The sequence below is a fragment of the Frankliniella occidentalis genome, unplaced genomic scaffold, assembly GCF_000697945.3.
Source record: "Frankliniella occidentalis isolate FOCC.00 unplaced genomic scaffold, Focc_3.1 Scaffold130, whole genome shotgun sequence".
Taxonomy (NCBI): Eukaryota; Metazoa; Arthropoda; class Insecta; order Thysanoptera; family Thripidae; genus Frankliniella; species Frankliniella occidentalis.
The window spans coordinates 321,245-331,564 of NW_026267257.1; the positions used below are offsets into that span (position 1 = coordinate 321,245).

General features: G+C 42.2%; 1 protein-coding gene across 1 annotated transcript in view; it reads right to left on the reverse strand.

The window, feature by feature from the left end:
• Positions 1–10,320, reverse strand: part of LOC127750077 (uncharacterized) — a 71,913-nt gene that overhangs the window by 21,701 nt on the left and 39,892 nt on the right. The window contains exon 4 of the mRNA XM_052270628.1: positions 9,576–9,803. Within this exon, the coding sequence (XP_052126588.1) occupies positions 9,576–9,803 (228 nt within the window). The remainder of the gene's footprint in view (positions 1–9,575; positions 9,804–10,320) is intronic.

Genomic DNA, 10,320 nt, shown 5'->3' on the forward strand with positions numbered 1-10,320 from the left:
GAGGGGGGGGGCTTTTACGACTACTCGAGCGCCGTGCGGGCGGGTGTCGGGTTCCGCTTATCGCCATGAAGTGACCCTTCTTCCCTCTCACCCGAACAAGTAGCAAAATTAGTGTCGTATGACGACAAATATGTAGCTTACTCGAGCTCACTACATACTCCCTGTTTTTCTAAGATCAACAAAATTTGAATGGAAATCGTAGGCCGAAGATGAGCTTGCGTCTCGTTGTTGGCCGCTAGGACAAATATTACCTTTGCGCTTTGCGCGCCGTTGCGCCCCGCTAAAGCCCAACGCGTATGTTCGCAATAGGCGGCTTCAGAGTATAGCTGCATGATTTAAGCATCTAAATACGTCTGTATATGTGTCTTAGCGTTTGTCTGTCCATAGCCCAACACCAAGCACGCGAAGCCCTTTTAAGCCATATTGAATAATGTGGACTTGACGGATTTTTTTATTTCAAAAAGTTAAAGTTATTTTTGTAACTGTTAAGTGTCATGCTATGCGTTATTGGCTGAGCGTTTCGCGAAGCCCATTACTCCACTGACCCGAAAAGTTTCATTCTGTTTGTCTGTCTGTCGCACGATAACTCGAGAAAGAATTGAGATATCGATCTGGGAATTTCAGGGTCGTTTTGTATCATAAAAAGACAGATCGAGTTCGAAGATGAGCATTCTAGCTCAAAAATTGACTTTTTAAAAAATCGAAAACTACAGGTCTCAAAATGTATTTTTTTTTTCAAATATTTTTTTTATGGATTCCTAAGGGGTAACTCGTCAAAGTAGAGCCTACTGGTCGAAAATTTCGTCCGTTTTGCTCTATCTTCTACCATTTGGGTGCTAGGGGGCATTTCTTGACAAAAATGAGGTGAAAATGACCAAATAGTCTAGTAAATCGTAAAAAAAAAATACTTAACATCGAGAAATTGTAGATACACTTCTGTTAAGTCGTCTCGGGTTAGACCGTCCCAAAAAAATGCTGTTTTCAAAAAGTGCTCGGGACACATTGCCGCAGTAAGCAGACTGACTAGTAGATACTAAAACGATTTTTTTCCGATTTTTTGAGTTGAATTTAGAGGTCGCGCATGAATTTTTAACGTTTTTTTACACAAAAATTGCGATTTTGTGGAAATTGGCGAGTTGCAGCTTCCTCTGGACGGTCCGACACTGTTCTGATTCTGCATACTGTTTCCCTCTATACCTCTTTCGCCCCTATCACTTTGCGGGGGTCCGAACCGCATGCCTAATTCATTTTTATAGCCCAAAAGGGATTTATAATTACTTCAATTGCGTCTGTGAGGAGTGCCTTAACTAGCAACGTACATTACACCAAAACAATAGAGTAATGTTTAATTCTTGCCGTCGGGATCGGCGCTACGCGCTCTATCGACCAAACGGCTATTTGTGGGATTTTCACATATTTTAGGGCAATTTTTTTTTACTTTTGGTTTTAAACCTGTGTCAGTTAAAATGGTTGATTGGAAATTAACTAAACTGTACATTTTCACTGTACTGTTACTGCCCGCAGCAATAATGGTTCACTGTTAAAAAATTGTTGAAAATTTAGAACACATTTAATGCCAAGTTTGATAGCAACAAATGCTGATAAAAAACAAAACATGTTTTAATCCAACAACATTCACAAAATTTTCTGAAACAATTTTTAATTTCAAAACAGTAATTATATACGTCTACCAGCACCATAAGTTTGTAATAACACAAACTTGTTCGTTCTGTTACGATATATCTTGCTACTATCAAACATTCCAACGGTTTTGTTGTAGTATTACAACATTGTGAAAAGTAGGGGTCGTTGTTATGGACCACTACGGTCAAAATAGAAGGAACTGTGTCACATCCCAATGAAAACGAATGGTAGTGTTTTTTTAACAAGCTAGTTATCACAGAGACTATGATAATTTGTCAACTTTTTTCAACTGTGTATGGCTCTGAACCACCGTTTCGGACTTCACTTTCTTATCTTGGGGTATAATTTTACAGGGATCAAAGGCTGTTAAGACACCCCGCAAAGTGATGGGGACAAGAGAGGGATAGACGGAAAGAGTAAGCGCCATCAGAATGATGAGGGAGCGTCCAGGGGAGGCTGCAACTCCGTAATTCCGCGGCAAAATCGCAGTTTTTATGTTAAAAAACGTTAAAAATTCATGCGCGACCTCTAAATTCAACTCAAAAAATCGGGAAAAAATCGTTTTAGTATCTACTAGTCAGTCCGTTTACCGCGGCAATGTGTCCCGAGCACTTTTTGAAAACAGCATTTTTTTGGGACGGTCTATCTCGGGTGTCAGCGCCGCAGGCCTAGCTGTATGTGCGCCAGGCGCGTCGCAGCGTAACAGTGTTTCGTGAGATATCGCGAAGCCTGTTACGCGAGACGTGGTATGGCGTACATATAGCTAGTCAGTTATCAGGTATAACATAAACGATTATCAAAACGTTATGAGATGCTTATATGATTAGTTACGGACCCTTGATCTCGTTCGGATTTTTTGCGCTGTTCTCTAAAAACCAAAGCGCACCGAATAATCGTCCGTCCGTCGTCCGTGTCAGAGGAAGGAGATGCGCTAGAGGTCTAAAAATTTCAGGGTGTCTGAGGGGTCACTCCTGGACAACGAAACGCCTTGTGCAAATCCTGGCAACCGGCCCTCAGGGGTTGAAAGGGGGTAACAAAGAAGTAGAGGTTGGTCCTAAAAGTTGAAAAAAAAAATATTTTTTTAAGGTCCTCTAAGGGGTTCCTCGTCAAAGTAGAGCTCTCTTGATGAAAATTTTGTCCGTTTGACTCTATCTTGCACCGTTTAGGTGCTAGGGCGCATTTTTCGACGAAAACACGGCGAAAATGACCACGTTGCTTATAAAGACATACAAGGAGGCGTCCAATCGTAAAATGTCAGAGGAAGTCCCCCCCCCCCTAAACATGGGAAAAAGTCAAGTTTTAAGACTGTTTGACAAATAATGCAATCTAATAACTGCGCTGGTTTTTTTTTGTATTTTTCTTAAGCAAAGCAGAAGGGTGGGGTGTAGTCACGGTGTTGCCCCGTTACAGTCTTTTGTCATGTGAAAGGAGCAAATATCTAGGGCCGCAGGCCCCCCGTCGGAAGTTAGTTTACTCAAATATGCAAGTGATGTACCGGTCACATTACCTGCAGCAGGCCTAGCTATATGTGCGCCAGGTGCGTCGCAGCGTAACGGTGTTTCGTGGGATATCGCGAAGCCTGTTACGCGAGACGTGGTGGCGTACATATAGCTAGTTAAAACAGGAACCTACCAACAAAATTATTTCCTTTTTGACCACGTTACTCGTTTTAGCCCATTAATCTCAATAGAAATCGAAAACCAAAGGTTGCAAAATATTTATTTTTTTCAAAAAAAATTTTATGGGCTTCTTAGAGGTAACTCGTGAAAGTACAACCCTTTAGGCGAAAATTTCGTCCGTTTTTCGACGGCCTTCACAAGAGCTAGGATTCAGATGAGCTAGAGCCACAACAGCTAGGATCCTCAAGACCTAGACGTCGCAAGAGCTAGAGTTCACAAGAACTAGTCGCAGGAGCTTAAGTCCACAAGAGCTATAGTTCGCAAGAGCTAGAGGCAAATCGACCGTTGTCGTTGGACGACTATACTCTGCGGTTTGCGCGGGAGTAAGTCCGTGGGTCAGAGTGGTTAAACTATGCGCATGCATGCATGCATGGGTTGCATGAGGCACACTTTCTTAGCTAAAATTGAGTGTTTTGATGGCAGAAAATAGATGAGTGTAGAATTTTAACATATTTAGGATTTAACAAGATAATAAAATGGGTGAATTTGAGTTAATGTGAATAGGGTATTTCACCCAGCTTAAACCGGATCCAAAGAAGAACAGCAATGCTTCCTGAACTGTTTCCTCCTTGACGCTCATTGGCTCGCGCGGACGAAGTTCGCGGACCCGCCACCATGGCTCTGACTAGACTACCTCACTGACAGGTCCGAGAACTTAGTCCGATGAGCCAATGAACGTCAGGGAGGATACAGTTCAGGAAGCATTACGGTTCTTCTTTGGGTCCGGTTTAAGCTAGGTGAACCCTATTACCAGACGCCCACCGCACGTCTTAGCTGAGTGCTTTATTTTCCATGCCGTACTTGCGTGTCTGCCAACCCTTATTAACACTAGAACTACCGGGATTTTCGTATATCTAGATCTACCGGAGGGGTCATTTTGACCCCTAGGTACTATTCCGCCGTTTCAGCTGTTAAAAGACTGCGGTTTTGGGTACACAACTTCTTATTTTCGATTTTCTTGACACTTGATGCTTTTTCGGACCTACGGGGATCCCTGTGTGGGGTGGGTAGGCAACCCGCAAAACACGAAATGTAATTTTTCAGAAGTTTTACAGATTTTTACGCAATTTTTCGTTTTGTTTCGGGTAACTGCATAGGATTACAGTCAAATACAATAATTCTCAACATTTTAGCATAGCCTGTGTAAATTTCAGCCTGACCAACAACCGTAAACACCGTAAATACGGTAAATAATTCTGAAACTTTGGTTCTGCGAATAGAATAGTACACTGAAAACAGCGTAATAACGCATGTTATCACTAGATGATAACGCGGTGCACATTTCAGTTTTTAAGGAACATTTTGAAAACGAGGTCTGAGATTTCGAAAGCACCATCGGGTTTCTCGCGAAATTTCCGATTAAGCAAGCCTACATGTGATAGGGTTCGGAGTTCAAATAATAATACGGAATAAGACGTGCTCTTAGAGAACTTTTGTTCTAAACCCTATCACATGTAGGCTCGTTTGGTCGGAAATTTTATGGGAAATTAAATTTCAACGCTCGTTTAGAAAATATTCTACAAAAACTGAAATGTGCACCACGTTATCATCTAGTGATAACATGCGCTATTACGCTGTTTTCAGTGAATACAAATATCATGCAATAACAGTCGTAATAGACCATTTATTAACTATTTTTAACCTTTGTTCGGCCATGGAACGCGTTTGCAGGCCGACAGAACCGTTGCGAATGCCTCATAAGTATTATGTAAGGAAAACATGATTTTGTGATGTGCGGGTTGCCTACCGATACTGATAGAGGTTCAAAATTGTCACACGACCCAGCGGAAGTCAATACTTACCACACAGAACAACAATGGGAAGGTTTAAGTTGGAAAACGCTCGTTAAAACCATCAAAGCCCTCGAAAACTAATACAGGGGTCAAAATGACCCCTTCGGTAGAGCGAGGTATATGTTATAATATCCCCTAAAGTTTTTAACGCACATGCCTGATTTTTCGTGTCAAGGCGTATTTTGGTGACCCATAAAGAGTCAAACAGGGGCGGGTCGGTAGAAATTTTTTTTGATAGTTCATTTGGCAATTCAAAATCAAAAGGGGTCATTTTGACCCCTCCGGTAGTTCTAGTGTTAACGCATCTAATTCCCCCATTTTATCCTAATGTGGAATCCTAAACATGTTAAAATTTGACACTCATTTATATTTCGCCATGAAAACACAAAATTTTAGCTAAAATAGTGAGCCGCAACCAAGCTACGAATCATTATTGGAAGGGAAAAGGTTGCTTATTTACAGCAATGTGAAAACAATTCATATCAGGAAAACCGGCAGAGATAGAGCCTTCTTAAAATTTTCTTCCAGAGGCCGTAAAATTGCGTGTTCAGTCAAGAAAAAAATACGACCAATATTGAGGTTTTCAAAACCACCTCTTATGGCAGGCCAGAATAACAGGCAAGGTAGGGTTATGAAAACGTTAATGAAAAAACTAAAAAAACTCAATAGTTTTGATTATTTTTTTCGGGATGAAGGAGGTGACCCATTCCAGATATCCTAGTTCATGCCATGCCTAGAAGTGTTAGGAGCACCCACAAAAATCGGAACTTCAACGGCCCGACCGTGTGGCCGGAATCCGGGACACCATGACAAGACGACAACGCTGCAGTGCCGTTTCCAACATGGGATATCTCAGCTTTGGGTAGGCGTATCGACGTCATACACATCGCTTTATAAAGTCAAAAGTATGCGCTACAAAACGGTATACTCGGTTTTGTTTTAGAAACTATACGTTCTATAAAATTAATTACGCAAATCACTCTAAGTTTAAGCCCGCTACACTAGGATGCCCCCTAAAAATAGCCAAAAACAACAAGTATTAACTAGGGGCTCAACTGTGATGCAAGGCATTAATATCTTCTTTCATTTCAGGCCAATATGCGGATCTTGTCAATCTTTCAAATGTTCTGAAGAACCCTCGATGACCACTTGTCGGCAAGTCATGACTCTGACGTAAGATTTCTTCTCTATGGGCCTTGGCGATAAGTTGAACAGATCTGAAAGGCTCTTGATTTCCCACAGAGATTTGCTCCATTAAACATCCGGATGGTACAGAAAATTTCTCATACCGATCAGGAGACTTTTGGACTTTCTGCATCACATTCAGGTACCAGTCATCCTTAAAAGTTGCAATATCAATCGAAGGCTGTATCAACAGAGGTGCGACTTAAGGCACCAGGCGCTTCCATACATTTTCTACTTCTGTGAGAAATTCACTGATGATTTGACAAAGGGGTTTAAGTCCACTTGAGCTAATTTTTCAGGAGGGCTAAAAGTGTGTCTAATTCTAGCCTGGCTGCTACAGTTTTAAAGCTAGATTACTTTTTCCTTTACAGAATGTTTTGTTCAAGGACACATTACCTCTCTGCGAAACATGTGCAGCTCTATCTCAATTAGAACAGATTTTAGTGTGACTTATGTGTTTTGATACCCCCTTGTGGATCTGACAAAGGGACGTAAGTCCACCAGGGGGATCTGACAAAGAAACATAAGTCCAGACATAATCTCACAGAGGAACGTAAGTCCACCAGTTGGATTTGACAAAGGAACATAAGTCCAGGTGTAGCTTCACAAAGGAACATAAGTCCAGGTGTAGCTTCACAAGGGAACATAAGTCCAGGTGTAGCGTTGCAGGTGTGACTCTTCCCAAGATCAACAGTCACACCAGCTGCGGCCAATTTCTCAAAGATTCTGCTTATAAGTTACAGATGACCGACCCAGTCACGACGCAATGGCTGTCACTGATGAGGTCTTGGAGGATTGATTCAACAGTTCTTTGCCACCGGTTTGCAGCGTCCTTCAATCCAGCAGACATGCATGCATATTGAATTGAAAATGGCCTCTCCAAGGAACATAGAAGGCAGTCTTCTGTCTTGATTCAGGAGAAAGTTCAATTAGGAGTTATGCATATGATATAATATCTATTGTTGACAGAAGTGCTGCTCCACGTAATCCGGCAAGCATTGGATTGATTCTTGGCAGAGGATAAGCAGAATCAGAAGTTTCAATGACGGAATTCAGTTTCCTAAAATCAACAGCCCACCGGAAGCCCTTGTCTTTCTTCGGTATGATAAGGAGGGGTGACTGCCAAGGAGAATCAGCACGTTCAACAATGTCTTCTCGCAATCTTCTGTCAAGTTCAGTGTTAACATCCGTCAATACTCGGGGATTAACATTGTAGTAGGTGAAACGAAAACGCTTTGCATCTCCAGTATTGATGTGATGTTGCACTCCGTGCACTCGGCACAATCTTCCAGTTTAGGATAAGCTTGAATTGTTGCAGTAGCTTGTCAAGCTGCTTAATTGGTTAAGAATTGAAGACATCTTCTTTGATGTCGGGTGGTTGAGGCAAAATTTCAACAGCTTAACTCAACGCTCAGGCTAGGCACATACAGAACTGACATCACTCTGACGACTCCCTCGATATCAAAAGGCACAAGAAATTCTCCTTCAATAGATGTTAAAGCCTTGTTGGCAACACGGATAGTTCCATATTCTGAAGGTTTCATTTCCATCCAGCATCTTGTTAAATTGACATACCTCTCTCCCCAACCAATGTTTGAAAAGAACCTGAGCCCAGGAGCCCTTCATTCTTGATGCCCAGGATGTTTACTTCAAGATATCCTCGTCTATCAGAGCCAAAGTGGATGTCGAGAGTCAATAGGGTGGGCCGCTGTCTTCCTGCTTTTTGGAAATTAAGGAGCTTAAGGGCTTTTCACCTTGGAATCTAGTGCCTTTTGCCCTTTCCGGTTTTAGAATTTAAGTGGGCCCGCTGGGTTGAGATGGGGTCTGCCCCTGATTCCCATCTCGGTCCCGTTTTTCCGATGTCTTTGCAAACGACTTCCCAGAAGCCATTGTTTTCGTACAGTGTTCACTACGTTCAGCACTTGTGTTTTTCATGCCACATCCAATGCAAAATATCTTGGTCTTGCACTGCATTGAAAAATGTCAATTTCCTCCACAGTGCCAACACTCAAGAAGTGCGGGGCTGCGTTCCTCGCGAGGTGTCGGCACGGTGGCGGCACCTTCGTTTTTGTTCTTCTTCCGCTCCGCGCTGTGGACCAATACCCTATTAACTCGTCTCGGGTGTTAGCGCCGCAGGCCTAGCTTTATGTGTGCCAGGCGCGTCGCAGTGTAACAGTGTTTCGTGGGATATCCCGAAGCCTGTTACGCGAGACGTGATCTGGCGTACATATAGGTATTTCATTGTAATCCTATGCAATTTACCCGCAACAAAACGAAAATTGCGAAATAAAAGAAAGCTGTAAAACTTCTGAAAAATGACATTTGTGTTTTACTTTTTGCCTACCCCCACAGAGGGACAACCGTGGATCAAAAAATTTCATCAAGTGTCTTATAAATCGAAAAAAGAAGTTGTGTACCCCAAACCGCAGTATTTTAACAGATAAAACGGTGAAATAGTACCCAAGGGGTGCTACCGGTACACAATTCACATTCGGTTTAACGTTACAGTATTAGTGAATAATAGTTTACACATTCCTCAAACAAAGCGCCTAAAAATGCTTCTGCGTTTCCCTTTGAAGCTTGGAGCCTTGTGAGAAATGTTGCTTTGTTCAATAAACAATAAATCTGGGTGAAGAGCTCTTTGGGTCAATCATACACATGGGGTAAATTAAGAGGGGATGCAATACTTGTGGGTATATTACAACGGGCCAAAGTTACGTTGGGGAAATCGCTCCTGGGTGAGTGGGCCTCGATGCCCCCGGGGTCAAAATGACCCTCTTCCGGTAGATATAGGTATACGAAAATCCCGGTAGTACTATTGTTAATAATCTGCCAAACTCATATGTTCCACAGGTCTGCCCCCTTGTAATACTGGCAGTATTATCGGTGTAATACACATAAACGTTACGGACGCTGCCCTGATGAGTTGGATACTCGCAAGTATTCAACTTTCGGTTGCACACTTGTATAGATCTTAGCAGTGCGAGACTTGGTTTATCGGTGATCACAAGGATACACGTCAGAAGCATCATATCTGGACCAGCTCCCAAACTGTAGCGTGTATCACTTCCCGGGGAACAAAAAAAGGAAAAAAAAACGGATTGAAAGGCGTTGCAGTAAAGCATTCCGGTAAAGCCAAAATGCAGAAGAATGCGAGAAAGAAGAAAACGGATATAACTATAAACTTAAACATAGAACTTCCGTTTCCTTGATCCCTGCATTCTTCTGCATTTCAGCTTTACCGGAATGCTTTATTACGGAGGTGGCACTGTACCTGGTTGGAGGATGCAGCCTCCCTCTCCACCGTGTCGGCAACTTCAGCAGCTCGCTTAAGGGCCTCCTGAGCTATGTGCCTTCTTTTAACGAAGATTCCGAAGGAGACGAATCCCGAGTAACTTCCGATGACAGCTCGGATTGGTAGCCGCGTTGCTTCAGTATTTTCAGCCATGATAATATCTAGAATGGTGGTACCCATGTACATCGGATAGAGCACCAGATTTATCTGCATGGACACACAGGAAATGAATTAACAACTGCGTACTGGCGCTTGTCAATCACTTGATGATGTGCAATAAGGAAACAGGGCTTCGTAACTTATCACAACACGAACGAATGTTAGTTACACAACGTAACAAAACACATGTCAAATTAAAGGTTAAAGTTATCGATTTTGAAATATATCCGATACAAACCGTACAGTAGGGAAAAGTTGGACAAGTCGAATAACCAGTTTATTTGCCATGAACTGAAGTAAAAGTTACAAGTTATAATTTCAACTCTTAAATTAACGTTCATGGCAGTTAATTAATAAGTTTCGGACACATGGTTTCAGAGCCAGTTCAGGTAGCACAAGACTAAAACTCTGGCGAAAAACAGCTGTTTTGAGATCAAGGTGCTAATTAAATTAATAAAAAGCTCTGTATTTCAATCTAAGCTAGTTCATTGCGGTTCTTTTAAGGTTTAATACGTCTATACTTAAACGTAACTGTGCCCCCCTAACTTTTGGGCAGAGGGGGGGG